Source organism: Pyxicephalus adspersus, chromosome 5, assembly GCF_032062135.1.
Source record: "Pyxicephalus adspersus chromosome 5, UCB_Pads_2.0, whole genome shotgun sequence".
Classification (NCBI taxonomy): domain Eukaryota; kingdom Metazoa; phylum Chordata; class Amphibia; order Anura; family Pyxicephalidae; genus Pyxicephalus; species Pyxicephalus adspersus.
The window spans coordinates 87,292,018-87,312,676 of record NC_092862.1 but is presented as its reverse complement, the minus strand read 5'-3'; the positions used below and the strand labels follow the sequence as shown (position 1 = coordinate 87,312,676).

The following is a 20,659-nucleotide window of genomic DNA, read 5'->3' as shown; positions in this document are numbered from 1 at the left end:
TTATTTTTCATTTTTCCCTAAAAAGGGGGGGCTGTCTTATTTGATGGCCCTGCCTTATCATCGGGGAAACACGGTAGCAAATCACTAAAATTTTATTTCATATAAAAGCATAGATAACCCTTTGTTTTTTTTCCCATTTTTTTTCTTTTAAAACACAAAAAGGCAAAGCCCCTCCCATTCTTTCATTAGCGCAGCGTTTAAAGGGACTGAATGGGAGCGCAGAGCCTCCTGGGATTCATGGCGTGCATATCCCAGGAGGATCTGAGAACAGGTATGCCCAGGAGGGACTTTTCTGTCATTGAAAGAAGAAAAAAGGCAATCTCACACATGCACAGTAATATCTGCATTTTTTGTTTTTTTTTTTTTTTGTTTTTTTTACAAATACAGCAACATACTTCATGAATCTGTGCAAGTTAAGGTGTCATCTCAATAGGATTTTATGTTTGAGACCCTGTATCTGGCAACTTATGTTCAGGGGGCTGAAATTACGTTTAGTATCAGCTCTCATTTTCCCTAGTGTACCCTGAAAATTTCAAGTTTGTTCAACAATCGATATGAAGGTTTTATACATTGGGCGTAATAGGAGCAGCACGGACACAGATCTCATGCTGCTGCTAGGGTAGGAGAGGTAGGATTATTTCACAATGAAAGTGGGCGGGGAGCAGCCACAGCTCATCTCCGAGGTCTTTAGAACATCCCCACTCTCGGGGAGCTCACACTGAAACAGAATCTCATAGATAAAGATAGGAGATGCGCCCGCAGACAGAGCAGAAACAGCTGATTGTGACTTCATTGTACATGCCCAATCAGCTGGTAGTACACATTTCTTAAGTAGGATTACCTCATAGGACACAACGGACCACGAAATTTACGGGTGTCACTCAAAGGGTAAGAAACTTCCCCTTTATTGACGTCATGATGCCAGAAACTGCCCACTCTCCCATCGCGAGTCTGAGCCTGCGATGGGAGAGTGGACTGGTTGTGTCCAAAGACCGAACTTGCCCACTTCCCTGAACCCTTCGATCAGTACGGGGACAACGTGGTTCGTGGCTCTGGTGGGTGCATCCCCCCAGCGGGGTCCTTCTCCCGACCCTGTTTGGGGGTGCTTCGGCCAGAGCCGCGGACCACTGTTGGCGACCGCTGTTTTATAGCATTCTTTATTTATTACTTTTTAAATATTTTTTTTTATTCCCCTCATATTTTCATTAAGGTAATAAACAACCAATAACACAAGAACAGATTTCAAACAGCAGGACAGTAATTTATTTTTTAGTTTAGTGGCATTATATAAAGAGCAATCTTGTATGTTTATCAGTTTCAGGTAATAAAAAATACGATTTTTAAACTATTGTAAATTTGTAAATTGCTTTTTCTGATTGTTTGTTGAAACAAGAATTACAGCCTAATGACCAGAGTTAAATGTAAAGAACACAATATGTGATTTGCATATGACTTGCAATGTTATTGTTTCCATAGTTTGAAAATGATATATCTGCATTTACATATGAAAGGACATTAATGATGGAGCAAAGATCTCAAATGCTAAAGCAAATGCAACTGTCTAAGAATGAAAGAGAAAGAGAGGTAAAGTGTTATAAATTGTTTTTTTTAATATATTTTGGATGTTCCAGTTTGTGCATTAAGAGTGTTTTCTCCTATTTAATGCTTTTGGGACTGTTGCGCTGAAAAGGTGATATTTCAGTGGTTGACTGAACTGAAAAAAAGTGAAGACAGTAGCTTTAAAAGTACTGATTCTATTAATTCAGTATAACAGCCATGTAACGTTTATATTCTGCGAGGAGATATTGAACTCATCTGTGCTTTTAAAAATACACTTTTCTTGTCAGACCACTTCAGTTGTGCAAATGTACATACATTTTAGATTTGGAGTATGTATTTTAGGACACACCTTCTTCTCAAGACTTCTTACTCCACCAACAAAACCAATCAATTGAAATAATCACACCTCTTTAAATCAGAATATTTTTGCATTACACAGATCTTTTCACAATTACAGGTAGTCCCCAAGTTAAGGACATCCAACATACGGACGACTCCTAGATACGAATGGGGATTCCCTGCTTGTTTGTGTGCAGGACGTTGGCTTGATGGGGGGCAGGGAGCTCTTTGATGGGGGGGCTTCTTCTACAAGCATGACTTGTAGAAGACATCTTTTGCGGTTTTGCAACATCTTGTAACTCTTTAATGACCAAAACAAACTCAGCAGTTTTTTTTTATATCAAAGCACAGCTTGCTCCAGAAATTAATGAATGTCTAGGCTTCATAAAGTTTTTTTTTTTTCTGCTTTGTGATTACCTTACAGTGAGTATTTTTTACAGTAACTGACACCACACTGCCTAATAATATGTTGAGACAAACATCTGTCCTAATTGCATTTATTAAAATATTGTACCTGTTCCAACTTACATACAAATTCAGTCCCTGAAAACTTCAGTCCCTATCTCGTATCTAACACAAGGATTACCTGTATGCCTAAATTTAAAATGCCATTTTTTATCATTACTGTAGCAATGTTGTGTATACCCAAATAAACTAAACTTCAGCTTTTGGATTCTGAGTACATCTGAAAATATTAATGTTTTTAAAAGGACATGTTAATGAATTTCTGCCTACCATTTTTTTTTTAAAAACAATTGCAGCTACAAAACAAAAGGTTTGGAGGTACATTAGTTAAAAAGAATTACTAAATCTAGTGTGTGTGTTCTTATTTAATAATTTCATGGTACAGATGAAGTAGTTAATTATAATTACCTGTCCTTTATTCAACATACCCCAGCATTTATAGCCACATGGTATGCATGTGCATACTTATGCATACGCATAATTTAGGTATTATAAAAGATGTCCAGACATGTAATAATGATTGTCTACAAACATAATTAGAGTTGTGCAATTTGTGAAACCATACCTTTTTTAGTATCTATTTTTTTTATTGTGCAAAACTGGCATACTACAACAGGCACTTTTGGGCGCGAAAGAGGTTTCCTTGTGTTGATATGTATTGTTTGCAAAACTCAGGTTCCTAAAGTGTGGTGCTCTGTGGATGGGTTTTGTTTTTTCTTGTGGCATCCAAGTTTTTTGTTTATTTATCTTTTGTTTTTTTGGCAGAAGATGCTCTTAATTCCCTGCAATTATTGATTTTGATTTTTTTTCTCTGCAATTATTGATTTTGCCTGCTTGTCACCATTATTTAGTTTACAGAAGTGAACACTAGCCATGCTCAGTATACAGTATTGGCACAATTTTGTGCCAGATGCAGGACATACTTGCAGGTCCACACCAGGGGACTGAAGATTTCAAACCACTAAAAGATAGATGTGCCAGCAAGAGAGTGACATGGGAGAGCAGCCTACACATCGCTGGAGAAGGATGCTGAACAAGGTAAGCAATGTTCATATATACTGAACAAAGTTGTGCATAACAGCTACAGCTCAGTGTACCAACAGTGTAATTTTGCTTTATTAGATCCTAATTCTTTCACTGTAGGAAGTCATTGGAAAGTATGGTTCATATTTCAGTCTATTCAGAAAGACCTTTATTTGCAGAAATCCTGTGGTCCTTGAATTTATTCTTAGTGGTAACCTTAATGGCAATGCTGGTTGTTTTTTTTTTTTCATGGTCCTTATTAGCCTTGAGCCTGACAGCACTGTCAGAGTAATACCAAACTTGTAAATATTCCAGAAGCTGAACATTACACTGAATATGAGTCTGTAAATTCATCTGCATCAAAGTGTATAATTACCCACTGCTAATTTAGCAGATACTATGCACGCAGCGCTCGGATTCTATTGTCTAGTTTGGTGATAAGTTTGACTAGAGTACCCTTTTTGAGGCCAAATGATAAGTGACAAAGTTAGAAGTATGCTTGTCACAAAGGTTGAAATCTTGTCACATGTGGTATGTCACATGGACGTGACAAACCCGTGCAGATGAATAATGAAATACTTGATCCTGAAAACCCATAGAATATTACAATATAATCTATTACTTTTATAACGTTAGTACTAGAATATATTACTTTGCACCTTGAGGGACAATAAGTAGGCAGAATTGGTAATGGTGAGTAGTGGAAGGGAGAGAGAAGTAATTGCTACCCACATTCAGAGTAGGAGGAGGCTGGGTAGGAAAGGGAGAGGAGACCATGCATAAAATAATCAAGTACTACAGAGAGTGAGCAAGATAAGACAAGACAAGATAAGACCGTTCATGATTATAGAGGTGAGGAAAGAAGACAGGCATGAGATGAGATGCTTAAAGCAGAACTAAAGTGAAAAAAAATACACTTGCCTTTAACTCTGTAGATTCCTCGATCGTCCAAAGGGATGTCTTCTATATGGTCCTGCGCCATTCTGGAATCCTCCAGAGGAAGCGCCGGGCACTGCCATCTTTGTCAGTCTTCTTTTGGCTACATCACCAATCTCGCACAGTGCATGTGTGAGAAAGAAAAGTAAAAGTGAAGGAATTACCATGGACCACGAGGAAAAGAGTGGATTATGATTGTTAATAAATTATAGAAGAGTCAGAGCATATTCCGATAGTATATAATTGGAAGATTTAGTGAAATAGGCTAGAATATTGTTGGGGGAGGATGCGAGAAGAGGATTGTGTCTGGAAAAGAGTTGGATTTTTGTTTTAACAAAGAAAGAAGAGAGAGAGGTTTTTTTGGCAAAATGTGTATTCTATTGATAATAGCTTCTGGGAAGATACAGTACAAATATTTTTGGACCTTATACTTGTTAAGGTCAAAGCAAAATAAGGCCCTATGGACACTATGCAACAAATATCTATTGCTTTGTGTATTACAGTAACGCCAGTATATTGTAGTAGGGTGGGTAGTCGCTTGCATTAAACCCGACGCATTGGGTACCCGATGCATTTCGACCAGTGCAGGCTTCCTCAGGGGTGGTTGTACAAAAGCGAGGCTTTAAGTCAATGCTTGATGTTGTCTAGTTGTGTTTGCAAACATAGGTTAATAAATTTAACATAAATGCTTTAAATAGAAATCTAATACAGTCACATGTGAGTAATGATTAGATATAGGTGTTAAGACGTGCATCAAGGTTAATTGATAGTAGCATACTAGAATTTTCATAAAAATTGAAGATTTTGTAATAAGTTTTGAAATAGTTACATTAGGTTATTTATAGTTAGACATATCCATAATGTGCAGGAATAATGATGTTTTAGGATTTATAAAAACTAGGGCATAGTTCTCCCCAGCCCGTTTTTGGGGGGCAGACCGCCCACCTGCTGTGAGTATTCCGCCTGGCACATTTTCAGCAGCTCTGAATGGACAACAGAGAGGCTGCTCTGCTCGCTCCGTTCTCCACTGATAAGAGCTGATTGCTGATTAGAGCCGGGCAGAGTGAGGAGAGCACAGCTATGAGGAGATCAGGACACAGGCTGCCCCTCCCCCTCTCATAGCTGTGCCGAGTATTTTGGAGAAAAAAAGAAACGTGCAAACAATGTCTCTGCCCAGTGGGCGTGTGTAATGACGTCATCAGAGCAGTGTGTGTAAATGCAGCATGTCACATTCCTGTCTTACATCGCTCTGTGTAAAAACCTTCATATCCCCTAAACTGTATGTCATAATGACTTGTAATTTTCAGGGGGCACAGGGAACACTTTTAGTTAGCACCATTCACAATTTCAGCACCCCAGCTTTTACAAATTTCATGATATCGGGATCAGAATTGTAAAAACTTGTAAATATACAACATTGGGGTTGCAGTATTAAAAGCAAGTGCGCCTTGGAGTCCTCAATCAAAAATGCAAATTGGGGATCCCCAGGGCCACTTACATAGAAAGGAGCATCGGGGAAAGGCCCCTAATTTTATTTATATCTATCACAAATGGTGGAGTGTAAAAAGCCAAAAATGTAGGGGGGGGGGGGGGGGGGGGACAATTTTCGATAACCCCCTCCACACACACAGTAAAATTTCATTACTATGGCAAACGCACTGCCCTGTTACACATTACTGCCCATTTCTAACTGGAAATCCAATTTCTCTGAAATGGGAAGGTGTAGGAAACTGAAAATGTGTGGATAACACCCCCTAAAGTTTTATCACAATGGCATCATTAGAACATAAAAAACTCTGCCCATCAAAACGAAATTGGGCTTTAGGTACTGGTAGGGTAAGTCATGTGTAACAGGGCAGCATGTTTTGACCGGCAGACTTTATGTATTGATGCCATGGAGATGAAAGTTTGGGGGGTGTTAGCCAGAAGTGTCCCCCACTTGCACCTATGATTCTGTTTATCTGCTTCTCTCTGTTCTAGAGAAATTGGGGTTCAAGGTATGGAAACGGACAATTCGATGGGCAGAGGTTTTTATGTTCTAATGATGCCATGCTAATTAAATTTTAGGGGTTTATACATCTGTTCCGCACTTGCACTTACATTTTCAGTTTCCTGCACCTCCCCATTCCAGATAAATTGGGATTCAAAGAACAGAAGCAGAAAGGGCAGCATAGTATTACAGGTATAGTTTGGTGAAAGGTAGGTAAAATATTTAGGGGGCCCACCTCAATGCTTCTTACTATGTAAGTGGCCCCGGGGGTCCTTAATTTGCATTTTCAATTTTGGGCTCCTAGGCGCACTTTCCTACAAAACAGCAACCCAAATGTTCAATATCTACAAGTTTTTAAACTCGTGATCCCCATATTTTGAAAATTCCTGAAATTAAAAAAAGAAATGTTGGTTATCAGTAGCTATGAGAGTCCCCTGTGTACCCTAAAAACTTTAGGTAATTACAACCAACATTTTAGGAGATCTAAAGGATTGAACGTAATGAGTTGTTGGGCTGCAGAACATGACAAGCAGACTTTACACTCACAGCGATCATACTGCGGGTGGATAAATTTCACAGGATGTTTTTGTTTTTGGAAGTGATGAGAGGAGGGCACTGGCTGTCCTGCCCCTATATGCGATCATATGCATGATGCTCTTTGTGTTAACTAGGTATAACGCTAGGAGGTGACATCTGAAGGTAGGCTGAATTCACACGAGCATTAAGGTTGCATTTGCTGCTGCGTTTACCCCTCACCTCTCGCCAGGAATCACAGCTGGTTGAAAAAATGCTAGGCCTGAAAAGCTTAGCACTTACCCCCTGTTACCAATCCCAGGTGCCCAGCAGTTATCACAGGTTACCAATCCCAGGTGCCTAGCAGTTGCCAAGAAGTAGTCACTCGGGAGGGGCATTTTTTACTGCCAATGTGAACTAAGCCTAATTTGTTAAGCCTAACATTGATCACAATATTACACTACTACACGGTATTACACTATTAAAACATGGTACTCAAGGGAGTTGGATTAAAATACAAAGCACTGGACTGTGGGGGTATAATACAAAAAATGGAAAAAATTGTACATTCTAACAAGCCAGGCATTAGACAGTTGAAACAAAATATAGGGGGTAGGTAGATACTAGGGGCTCCAAATTTGCAGTGTATAGCCCCGCCCACCTCCCGGCTACATTTTCCCCCTACCCGGCTGAAAAAAATTTCTGGGGAGAACACTGGAGGGGTTATGGTAATCTAAAGAAATAATATTGGTAGTGCCTTAAAATAGTAAAAATTTAGACTTACATTGTCTCTTGATTTTGGCAGTCTTTGGGGGGGGGGGGACCCCTAAGAGCCGTGTAGTAGAAGAGGGTAATCAGTCGATGATTTCAGAGACATATTAGGACATTAAAGTAGGAAATTAAATAATTGGTATTTATCTGGTGGAATCGGGAATAGTGATCCATGGATCTGTGGTCCAGACTGGAGAAACAGCCTGGTGTTATAGTCCCGAATGTCTCTCATATTTGTATGAGAGGTGACATACCAGGGGCCCACATACGTAGCTCCGCTGTAAGGATCCATGTTGGGCCGGTGTCTTAAGCAAAGAAAACTACCCTTGAAAAAAAACTACCAGGGGGCGTATACCAATGGGTGTGTTAGAAGTGTGCTAGAAGCCTCCACAAAGGTGTAACGGGGTATTTTTTTATGGGCAGAGTTTTTTATGTTCATTGCCTAATGATGAAACTTTAGGGGGTGTTAGCCACAGAAGTCCCCCACTTGCCCCTTTTTTTTGTTCACCTGTATCTCCCCGTTCCAGAGAAATTAAGGTTCAGGTTCTAGAAGCCTCCACCAATGTATAACAGGGTAGATTTTTTTTGATGGGCAGAGTTCTATGTGTTCTGACGATGGCCTAACAATGACATTTTTGGTTTTGTATACATTTCCCTGTTTCAGAGAAATTGGGGTTCAAAGTAGGGATGGGGACAGGGTAGTGTAGTATAACTTTTCTGGTTTTGTGACAGGTGGGTATAAATTTGGGGTTCGCACCTCCATGCTCTGTAATAAGTGGCCCCGGGGGTCCATAATTTTGTATGTTTAATTTCGGGTTTCTAGACACACTTTTTAAACAGTAACCCTGATGTTCAATTTTCACTAGTTTTTATAATTATGACCCCCATATTTTGAAAGTTATTAAATTAATCCAGAGATGAATATGGATAGTGACATATGGGTTGTTGTATATATTACACAGTGATCCAATAACAATGTTCAAAATAGATGATGTCATGGATTGAAAATAACTAATGTGGCATAGCACAGGGCAGTCACTCATGGTAGCGGGATGCTTACAGGGCAGATTAGAGGCAGCAGACTCCAAAAGTCCAAAATAACAACAGTCTTTATTTGTTTAGGCAAGTGTTACAGCACACTCCCAGCACAACAAAACAATAAATAGTAATAGCCCAGCTGGGCAACTGGGTGCCCTAGCTCACTAACCCAAACACTATCTCAGTATCAATACTGTTTACTCACAGGTTTGTAGTCCTGTGTGGACGCTGGCTTTCCTAAGCCCCTCTGATCACCACCTTGCAGTGGTTTGCTTGCAACACAGTGGCTGATCCTCTTCCTCTCCACTCTGGAATCCACTCTGGCTCTCTCTGTCTGGAATCCACCACTGCTCTCTCTCGGCCTGGTATCCCTCTCTGCCTCTCTCTCGGCCTGGTATCCCTCTCTGCCTCTCTCTCGGCCTGGTATCCCTCTCTGCCTCTCTCTCGGCCTGGCATCCCTCTTGCTGAGTACTTCCTCTGTCAGCCTCTTGCTGAGTACTTCCTCTGTAAGCCTCTTGCTGAGTACAAGCCTTTTTAACACTTTCCTGACCTTTTCTACCCTTTCTGATAGTGTGACACTCTGTCACACTAACAATAACAGAGACCATTCTACATAAAGGAATACACAATAAATTATAATACATTTTTTGTTTTTAGACAGTGGGAGAATTTTGAGTCACTATTTCCCCTTTTGGGTAGGTTTTCAACCACATATCTAGTCCAAGTGGCACATCCTATCAGTAATAATTCTTAAGGATCAAGGGATTGTGTCCAGTTTAGAATTATTATTTAACTACAAAAACTGAAGAGGCAGGTATATTTGAATATTCATTATAAAGGTATTTTATAAGCCTTTTAGTCCAGAGGCTTTTTTATTTGTGAGAAAGACTTTATCCAGTCTCATGTAGTTTAACTGTCCAGGCATATACCAGTTTATACAATTGTTAGAATGCTTATTTGTTTCTTTAATTTGTTTAACTTGTTTCTAACATTTAAATGGTCCTTTTGTATCTTGTATGTTTAGGCACAGCTTATTCATGACAGGAATACAGCATCCCATTCAGCAGTGGTGGACAGTTCAAGTGTTGCTACACCAGAAAAAGTTCAAATGACGTGGACTAAGGAAAAATTTATCGTTGAAAAACATAAAATTAAAGACCTTAATGTAGCAGGCTATAGGGACTTATTTAATATGAAACCGTAAGTCATTTTTAAAATTTTTATACTATTTTAGCATTTACAATTTCTTATTTTACAATTTACTGATTACTATTCTAAGAAACATATTTTAGGGCTATGTTTAGGTGTAGTATTTAACTTCTTCAGACTAGTGGCTTTTTTAGGCAGTTTGGGACCTCCAATGAATAGATCATTGGGGTTACTATTTAGACATCACTGGATCCTGGTAGGCATTAGGGATGAGCTAGAAGGCCTCTGACAATCTTGCAAAAATGTTCTCGAACTTCTGATGGGTCCACGAAATTTCGGCGAACCAATTTCGCAAATTCTATTAAACTCAATGGGCCGACTTTAAACATTAATAGCAAAGCCCCTATACATGTTAGAACCATCAACTTTGCTAGGTATGTGTAGAGGAACAGTGGCAACAAGGGACAAATACAAAAGTTCCAAAAGACCTTGTGGTTTTCCAGAAAATGGCAGGCAGAGTGACCGCATAGGATTTTTGCGTGATGGACAGCCGCCAGAAAGTAGCATAAACATTAGGACATTGAGAAAGGGTGAGCTAACCCCACTAGCAACAGTCTCTGCTGTCAGAACAGCAGAAGAATGCATTGCTATTTAATGTATGCACCCCTATTTAATTTATATAACTGCATAATTTGTTTATGCTATGTAAATCCTGTTTATTAATATTAATAATTGCTAGCTGGCATCATGACCTGGATGACATATGTTAGGAATGCCACCCATAAAGTTGCGGACATGTAGCGCAGTGACATTAGGCAAAAGGATGGAGGACCAAAGACGGAGCGTGGGTCAGCAGGAGCAGTAGCAGTGTGTGGACTCTAGTCAGCTATCGCCAGGGAGACCACATTGGTAAGTGTCATGGAGAGCTGGGTGTAGTGCATCGTCAATGCCACCCAGAAGTGTATAATACAATTTTTGTGAATAGAGTACTGACAGGCAGCAGGAGGAGACGGTGGGTCCTGAGCATGGACCGCATTGGTAACTGGCATCTAGAGCTGAGTGTAGCGCATCGTCAATGCCACCCAGACGTGTACAATTTTAATGAATAGAGTACTGACAGGCGGCAGCAGCAGGAGGAGGAGAAGGCTGTGGGCCCTGAGACGGAGCGTGGAGTGCATTGGTAACTGGCATCTAGAACTACTAAGTGTACTGCATTGACAATGCCACCCACCCAGAAGTGTGTAACACAATTTTAGTGAATTGGGAACTGATAGGCGGCAGCAGCAACAGCACGAGGAGGAGCCGGTTGGCCCTGAGAAGGAGCGAGGACCGCATTTGTAACTGGGATCTAGAGCTGGGTGTAGTGCATCATCAGTGCCACCCAGAAGTGTACAGTTTTAGTGAATGGAGTACTGACAGGCAGCAGCAGGAGGAGGCGGTGGGCACTGAAACGGAGCGGGGAACGCATTGGTAACTGGCATCTAGAGCTGGGTGTAGTCCATCGTCAATGCCACCCAGAAGTGTGTAATACAAACATCTGAAATTTGAGAAGGGCCAGACCAAGATGTTTTGTGCGCCAGCACTGTTGCTGTGGTCTGTGGTGCCGGAAGCGGTAGGAAGGTAAATTATATAACTAGTTTGCATCATGAAGTGGATGACATGAATGCCAACCCTCAATCTTACAATACTAAGCTGAAAAATTAGCGTAATCATGCACCATACGCTTCATCCGTTCTCGATGGTTATGCCCTTTCACTTCTCTTGTTTGAGGTGGCCACATCAGGTTTTGCCACACATCCAGAAAATCCCCCCCTGCCTTGGCCTAGACTTTTGGATGTGTGTGGCCTGCTTCCACTACTGCTGCTGCTGCTGCCGCTACAGGTGGATACAGTGGAGGCAGTGTCTGCCGGAGTTCCTTGTGTGGTGCAGGCAACTCCTCACACAGCCAGTCGCATAGTATTCTGCTCAGACGGGTCACCTTTTCTTTCTCTTGCGCCGGGTTTGGGTAGAAACTGTGACATTTTGTCTTTGTAGCAGTGATCCAGAAGGGTGGCCAGCCAGGAATCATCCCAGATTTTTGATGCTGCAAATGCGAGGTTCCCTCCGTAGGCATCGGAATATGTGGACACACATATGAAAGTGCTTCTAGGGCTCATCTTTTGCTTATTCGGGCAAAAATGCACCTGTACCAAATGGTTTCTTTGTAAAATAGCAAGAGGTATCAAACACTGAAATATCTGTATTTTTTATATAGTAGGACACAATTTTTTTATAACAAATGGTCTTCCTTGGTAAATAGCAAGAGGTATCAAACACTAAAATATCTGTATTTTTTATAGTAGGACAGAATTTTTTCTGTAGCAAACTGGGTTTTTTTTGCTAAAAAGCAAGTGATACCAAAGACTGAAATATCTGTATTTTTTGTTGAGAGAAGGACAAAAATTTTTCTGTAGGAAACTGGCTTCTTTGGTACATACCACCAGGTAGCATCAAAAACTGCTATATTTGTATATATACTCATATACAGAAGGTGCCTAACCTGTCCCTGTCACAATCCACATCTCTCCCTGCTTTTTTACTTCAAACAAAACACAACCCCTCCCTCCCTAACCCCCCCCCCCCCATTCCCTGTATATATGCCTGTGCTCAGATCTCTCCTGATTGAGCTGCTGGGCCTTGCTGTGCATCCTGGGAGCAAATGATTTGCTCCCCAGCTGCACCATTCGCGCCGGAAATAGTGGGCGTTCCAGCCCCCTGCTTTTTCCCTTGTTTGTTCAGCGAGAAAACGACCCCATGGCGAATCACAAGGCTGTTCTCGCATAAATGTTCGGTAAGCGAGAAATGCCAGATTCGCCGCTCGGTCATCCCTAGTAGGCATTATTTTAACAAAATATAATTATTATTTTTTTTTTTTAGTTTATCTCCTCTTCCTAGGGCTGCTTTAATCCTTACATAGACTGGTTAGGGATACTACCCTGCTCTTATTCCCCAGGGTGAGGGGGTGGACATTTGAGATCTTTTTTTATCAAAGGATTTAGGCAATAAAATGCCAATAAAAGTCTGCTAGGTCATTTGTAAATTTGTGTGAAAACCAAGAACTTGAGCCCAAAACCCTTCTTGGATGCATGGTTATAGGCACTGGGGAGCTATAAACACCGCAGTTAGGGACCATTACACTGTGTGGCAAAGCCAACATAAACATGAGGGCAAGTAGCGAAGGTGAGTTGCTACATAATATTTACCCAGCTCTGGGGTCCCAAGACCCCCCCAATTCCTTGGGTGTACAGACCACTGATCTGGATAATCTGTGTCGCTTGTGTGCTCAAATAAAATTCGGACTTTTTCAAAGTCAAAATCGGGACCCGGACTGGGAGAGTTTCAAATAAATAAAGAAGCTTGGGCAAGAGCTTCATTTTCACAGACGCAATGCGTCCTAAAAGCGACAGTGAGTGCCCTTTCCATTTCCTTTCCCATCTCCTGAAACAGTGGGGGGAAATTATTAGTGTAGTTTTTTATAGGAAGCTGTGATCTTAGTTCCCAAGTAACTCAGTAAGAATGTTCCCGCCACATGAAGGAATAACTATCCTGTAATGCTGAGAGTTGCAAGGGTAGTATATGTAGAGGCATAGCTTCTGTCTTTGAGGAATTGACTCTATAACCCGAAACAATGCTAAAAGCGTTTAATTCAGACCACAAGTTGGGGAGAGTAGTAAGGGGCTGTGTAAGTGTGAAAAGGACATCATCTGCATATAGTGAAATTTTATAGGGGGGTCACCCTGAACACCCTGAATATTGGGATTAGAGCGTACTCAAGGGGGACCGGGGGCATCCCTGTTGCATCCCATTTTTGATGGAAAACATTGTAGAGGAGGCATGAGGCAATTTAACACAGGGTCAACTGTAAAGGGAGCAAATTGCTCCCTCAAAAGGGCCTGAGAACCTCATTTTACTAAGCGTAGAAAACATGAAAGGCCAGCTCAGACAGTCAAACTCCTTCTCTGCGTCCAAACTCAAGACAAGTGAAGGAGTTTTGCGTTTGTTGAGGATATCAATACCATTATTTACTCTGCGCGTATTGTCACTAGCATGATGGTATAGGATGAAGCCCGTTTGGACCCCTCTTCCAGGGGTGTACAAGGAGCTGTAAAAATTTAGCGAGCCGGTTTGCTAAAATCTTATTTTAAGTAAATTTTAAGATCCGAGTTTAGTAACGCAATGGGTCTGTAGTTTGTACAATCCGTTTGATCCTTACACGGCTTGGAGAAAACATTAATATAGGAGCATGACATGGAAGGCAGGATGAGTTTACCATGGGGAAAATCATTAGATTTTCCACTAGATGAGGAAGTAAATTCAGCCAAGAAGGTTTTGTGGGGCTAGGGAGGTGAGATTCAGTTCAGCTAAATAGGCGTCTATGGTGGCTTGTAAAGCTGAGCTCGTGGAGCTCTGCGCCTGGTGCACCGTGTGATATAGTTGGGTGTAGTATTGTTCATGGAGGGAAGCTATTTGGGACGGGTCATACCTTATTATCCCCTTCTCGTCTTTAATGGCCATAGGGGAGGAACTAGATTGTAGAGCAGTTTGCGTGCCAGAAGTGTATCTGCCTTGTTGCCTTTGTGGTAATAAAGCTGTCTAGTATGCTGTATCATCCAGCTGACCTTCCTCAGCTCCAGGGCCCTCAATTTAGAGCGGAGGGAAGTCATCTCCCATAGGAGGCCCAGTGACGCTCTATCAGAGAACTTCTCCTGAGCAGTCCGTAGTGCCTGTACCATTAAGACATTGCAGATTGGAGTCCCTTTTAAGGCAGGAACTCAAGGCCACACACTGGCCCCTAACGACCCCCTTGTGGGCCTCCCAGAGAGTGGAAGTGTGCGCCACTGAACCCTTGTTCTCGGTAAAATAGTTTTTGTATTCCAGCACTAAGGGACAGTTTGGTGTCCATGTTTTTAAGAAGAAAATCATTCATCTGCCAGTGACATACTCTAGTCTTAGAGGAGGCAAACAGGTTTGTGATCGGAGCATGGTCTGAAATAGGGTGTATCAGCAGAAACACTGTTCCTCAGGAGTGGTAAATTGATGAATAGGTAGTCAATGCGAGTATGGGTTTGATGAGGAGGGGAGTAAAAAGTAAATTGCTTACTTGTAGGGTGCTGAATTAGCCAGCTGTCATACAGCTAGTGATGTCCCATAAGCTGCCTAAAAAACTTGGAGCATTGCAGCACAATAGGATGTGGAGGGGATGTATACATGGACATCCTATCTTGATTTGGACAGAAAATTAAATTAAAGTCTCCACCGACAATCAAATAAGTATGTGTGAATTCTTCCAAAAGGGCTAGTGTTTTAGTAAGAAACTTAAACTGCCCTGCATTAGGAGCGTAAATGTTGCACATGGTTAAAGGGAACCCTTGTAGGGTACCATGTAGAAATTGGACCTGCCCTCCATGTCAGTAATAGAACGTATGAGGGAAAACGTAAGAGTCTTTAAACAGAACTGCAACCCCTGCACGCTTTTTAGATGGAGATTTAGATTAGAGACAAAATTGAAGGTACCTGTGCTGTCAAAATGCGTCTCTTGCAAAAATATAACATCTGCAAACTGGCGTTTAAATTCTTTGAGTACCAATTCCCTCTTAGTGTTAGAGTTTAGTCCCCGCACATTAAGGGATAAAGTTTTATTAGCCATTATATATTTATAAGTATTTTACAAAAAGAATGTAGCAAAGGCTTCCCATGTTGCCAGGTAAGTGGAGAGGGGGGTACCTTTAGGCTCCTGAGTATACAATTGTGGACAATTGAGGCGCCTCATGAAGAGGAGAGACGGGTAAAGAGGGAACAGAGAAAAAATACAAGAACATAATAAACCAAACTGAAACAGTCGCTGGTCAGCAACCAGGGGGTGTTCAGCACCCACCGGTCCCTGTGCCTCTTCCAAGGCGAACAGGGAACAATCGTACCTGGCGAGTACACCAACACTCCCAAAGGGACTAAAAGTCCAACGGCCTCCAGAATAAACCAAAATAATCTCATCAAAGATTGCGGCCGGCACCGGCTGGCTAGCAGAAAATTGGCCCCAGTGGGAGCAAAGCCAGGCCCGGTGTGAAACCCCCCCAAGGGTCTGAAAAAATACAGTGGTTAAAGTGTAAATGGGGAAATAACATTAAATTCCAGCATGTCAGTGTTAGATCTAGGCAAAACAGCAGATCGATATAATGGTTGAGTACCACAAAAACAGGCTACAGCAGTCCCTGAGATAGTCCACAGAATACTGTAGAGTCTACTGTAGCCTGTAAATGCAATAAAACAATTATAGTGCAATCACAGAAACCAGAAAAAATTAGTTCTGTTGCAGTAGACACACACCATAAAACGGCAGGAGTGCAGTCACAGAGAAAACAACATTAACCTTCATCATCAAAAATCAAGGCAAAACAAGGACAAAAAAAAGGCAAACAGCTTCCATCATAGGAATAAAGTAAATAACCTTGCTGTATGGACAGAGAAGGAATAATCTTGGTGTCCACTGTCCGGTGGAGCTGAAGGTGGAGGGGAATGCCGAACTCTGCGCCTGAACTGCCTCGAGGCCGGATATGCCATAGTAATGCCAACATCATGAGAGGAGGGGCACCCTAGGAGGCAGTTAAGGCTTGTAGCACTAGTTTCAAATCTGAATTTTTAGTAGCCTCAGGTAGACCACGGACTCTAATGTTATTCCTGCAACTTATACTATCTATCCGTGCCCTCCAAGTGGCCATAGAGATCCCTAATATTTAGGTGATATTCCTGGGATCTGATGGTGAGAGCCATGGGATGTCCCCCTTAGCCTGTTGTAAATTCTCATCCAGGTCTCCACAGAACACAGAACCCCTATTTCTGTAGTTGAAAGTCTGCTTTGGTGGGCAGCATCTGAAAATACTGTTGCCAGGGGGGAATCATTTCATCACTCATTTGTACAGACCTTGGAGGGGCAAGGCTTGGAGGGGTCTGCTGATATATGGGCTACAGAACTGGACCTTCCTAGAGCTGTGCCACATAGTGGGAGTGAGGGGCCCAGGGGAGGAAAATCTTCTGTGCTAATCCTGGGGGGACCACATCCCTGAGAGTCATCAGAGCCCTGGCTTATCCCTTCCTTGGGAGAGGAGGCTGCATCAGGCCTGAATACAGCTGGGATGGCAACATCCATAGAAATACAGGGGCCCCCAGGTGAGTAGGAAAGCCCCCTGTGTGGTCTGCTTATGGTGAGGAGGAACCCTCTGTGAACGGGGAACTCACCCCTGTTTTGCCTGTCATTTCTGGGTCTTCTGATCTGTGATCTGGGGATCCCACAGTGTGATGTTGCAGGCTAGGAGCATCTGCTTCTTGTGGCATGCCTGGTCCCTCTGCACAGCACGTGTGAGGAACAGAAGGAGCCGGCGCCATGTTGGAATCCTGTGAGGCTGCAGGAGCTTCATGAATATAAGCCCCAATCGAGGGCTGAGAGGTGTAGGGAGCCGCTGTGATGTGGTAGGGGGAAGCGTTCCCGTCTTGACCCGCTTCACTCTGCCCATTCTGGAGTAGCTGGGTGCCCGTTTAGATGAAAAATCAGCCTGTGCCTGTCAGAGCTGCAGTCCCATGCAGCCATTCCTAGAAACAACAAAGCCATGCCCCAAAATGACCCTTTCTATGTGCTCCTTGCTTTAAAAGCTAGACATTGTGTAGAGATGCCATTGTTTTGTTTTTTCACCCCTAAAAACCCTTTAAACACAATCTTTCCATTTTTATTTATATAGAGAGATTTATCATTTGATTTATTTATAAGCCCAACTTTTATGTCCTTTTACAGTGCAGTGCCTGAAGCTGAGATTTATGCTCAAGATTTATATAAACGAATAATATTTATCCTTCTTATACTTTTTACTTATGTACCTGCTGCTCAGAATGGTGCTGATTAAGCTTATAGTAATCAATATTCCCAAACAGGATATAGATTTAGTTTGTTGTTATACATGGGTATAAATGAGAACACCATCTGAATAAAGTTTCAGTAAACATTGTAACCTTATTTCTGTTTTTTTTTGCTGGCAAGGAATGGGGGAACCTATAAATTAAACCACAGACTGTGTTAAATCCACATAGGTTTGAGAGTTTTATTTTTTGTGCATTTTGTGCACATTGCTAAGTACCTCTATTATGTTCATAAAGTTTGGTTTGATTAGAATGCTGTATAAGTTATGAAAAATGTGTGTAAACAACAGCAACGCTTTTTGTAATTTTTAAACTTTGTTGCAGAAACCAGTCAAATGTTAGGAGAATGCATACTGCTGTGAAGCTCAATGAAGTTGTAGTTAATAGATCTCAGCATGCACAGCTGGTTTTATTAAATATGCCTGGACCACCTAAGAATAAACAAGGTGATGAAAACTGTATCCTTTCATTAAGTCATTTAAAGGTATGTGACACAGAAAAGCTGGCTGTTAAATTTACAAAATTCTATGCACTAAGCTATGTAATGCTTAATTTGTTTTTTCTTCATGTCTTAATTTAGCACACAGTGCTAAATTTGTTTGTATGTGTTGTCCTTTTTTGACATTTTATTGCCTTTTTCTGAACAATTTAAATGGTTTTGTCTGGATAATCATGGCAATATATACTTCAATTCTGCACTTAAAGAATGTCTACTTATTCACTAGATAGAGCTCGTTTTCTGGGTTAAAATATCAACCAGCATACATTAACTCACTTTCTGAGAAGTTGTCATGGATGTACCCTCCTGGGGTCATAGATCAGGTGAACCAGCTATTTGCACACATAATAGCATGGTACCACAGTAAAGACTAGTCAGAAAACTGTACAGGGTTTTGAAACAGTTGGGTGTAGATAATGCTAAAGAAAAAAAAGGTGTGTTCAAAAGATGGCAAGTGAGGCAGAGATGACCACATGGTCACTGCAAGGTCAGGGCAGATAAAGTATAATGAAATTAGGAAGGAAAAGTTAATCTGGGAAATGTCACCAAGCTGCTGACAAACTCTGTGATGAGCAACTTACAAGTTGAATACATTTCTGCAAAAACTAACCTAGCAAGAAAGACACATGCTGAACACCATCTAAACCAGGGTTCCATGGAGGTTGCTAGGGGTTCCTTGAACATGAGCAATGTGTGCCTCTCAGGTCAGTTACAACTTACAGTTAATCATAAAGATTATTTATATCAGGATGGTATTCTTTCCACTGGCCAGCAATGCAAGAGGCATTCTTCCCACCGACCACCAAACTAATAGACTGTGAGCTAAAGATAAAGTCATTTTAGAAGGAGTTCCCTAAGATGTGAAAATTATTTCAAGGGTACACCATGTTAAAACGGTTCCTCACCCAAATTGATTGGATTTTCACTATGATAGGAACCCTCCATGTTTTCAGTTATAGGCTAGGGCAGTGATTTTCAACCACAGTGCCGTGGCACACAAGTGTGCCGTGAGAGATCTTCAGGTGTACTGTGGGAAATTTTCCAATTTTAGTTATTTTGGTCCAAAAATTGTTAGCAGCAGGTAGCTAATAAACCTGTCTATGTGACATTTTTGTTTAGTGGTGTTCTGTGGGATTTTTCTAATGTAAAATATGTGCCACGATTTAAGAAAGGTTGGGAAACACTTGACTAGGGCACAGGAGAGAGTACAAGAGAGAAACCAGCAACATTAGTCCAGTTTAGTGTAGCCTAACCATGTCACGCCTGGAAACTTACAGTGCAAACTTGCACACCAGGGCAACATGGCACCCAGTTTAAGTTTAGAATTTGTTTTGTTTTTTTCACCAGTTACCATTTAAATAATTTATTTCTCTATGAAATGGTTAACCTTAACAAATGGTTTGTCAGATATGGAATTTTTAGAGGTTTTAACGGAAGGTTTAAACAGAGTGCTTCTTGTTCGTGGTGGTGGTAGAGAAGTAATCACCATTTACTCCTAAAGGTGGAAGAAGAAATTAACATATGAACAACACACTGCATAATGAAAACAACGTGTGAAAGACTGCAAACATTATTTGTTTCTACATACTTGAAATAATATACTACATTTGGTATATTTTTGGTTAAAATTTTCTAAAATAGTATTTTTCTGCATTTCTGGATAATTTCTTATAAAGTATGGTATACATTTTACTGCATGTAGAGAAGACAAAATGATAAGCATTTCATTTTGGAATATACAACTAAACATGGTAAATGCCAAATTGTGCTTTAAAATCTCTATATCATACCTACTATTGTTAGTGTTCGAATTCGGGTTGTTCTTATATTCGACCCGAATATGGCTGTTCGAATTCGGATAGACCCGACCTGAAAAACGCAGTATTCGACAGTAAAAATTCGGGGTAAAAAATGTGTTTTAAAAAAAAATAAAAATTAATTTTAAAGAAATTTATTGAATGTTTTGTGTTTTTTAGGTAACTTTTTTTTTTTATTACAGGTTTTCCCACAATGACATTATGATTCCCCCAGCTGTGCAGCCGTGGGAATCCTCCTGTCATTGTGGGAACTCCCAGGCATTAGAGGTGATGAATGGGGACTTGTCCCCATTCATCACCTGTAGTGCCCTGTGTTCTTGCATAGAGTTTCTCTATCCAAGAACACATAGTACAGCTATATACTATGTCTATCCAAGAACACATTGCTGTTGCAGCGCTGTACTATGAATTTTTGAATAGAGAAACTCTACTATCGAATAGCTGTCGAATCGAATATTGAGATATTCGACCAACACTAATACCTACACAGTAGGATTTAAACCGAATTATGTTGTATTAACAAACCCCAAAAACATGTTGGAAGACACTTAAAGCATACCTATACTCAGAATTTTCACTTTACAAAAAAGGGTAGAGAATCCTTTAATGTAAGGT

General features: G+C 41.0%; 1 protein-coding gene and 1 long non-coding RNA gene across 6 annotated transcripts in view; one reads left to right on the top strand and one right to left on the bottom strand.

Annotated features, from left to right (window-relative positions):
- LOC140331219 (uncharacterized) overlaps positions 1 to 6,580 on the bottom strand; it is a 91,838-nt gene extending 85,258 nt beyond the window's left edge. Inside the window, exon 1 of the long non-coding RNA XR_011920893.1 lies at positions 4,309 to 6,580. This is a non-coding gene — a long non-coding RNA (uncharacterized lncRNA). The remainder of the gene's footprint in view (positions 1 to 4,308) is intronic.
- SLC12A7 (solute carrier family 12 member 7) overlaps positions 1 to 20,177 on the top strand; it is a 198,807-nt gene extending 178,630 nt beyond the window's left edge. For all 5 annotated transcript variants that reach the window (XM_072412049.1, XM_072412048.1, XM_072412045.1 and 2 more), the window contains 4 exons: positions 1,477 to 1,584; positions 9,660 to 9,835; positions 18,053 to 18,186; positions 19,635 to 20,177. In XM_072412049.1, coding sequence (XP_072268150.1) covers positions 1,477 to 1,584; positions 9,660 to 9,835; positions 18,053 to 18,186; positions 19,635 to 19,726 — 510 coding nt within the window. In that variant the 3' untranslated portion in view covers positions 19,727 to 20,177. The remainder of the gene's footprint in view (positions 1 to 1,476; positions 1,585 to 9,659; positions 9,836 to 18,052; positions 18,187 to 19,634) is intronic.
- Positions 20,178 to 20,659: the final 482 nt, after the last annotated feature.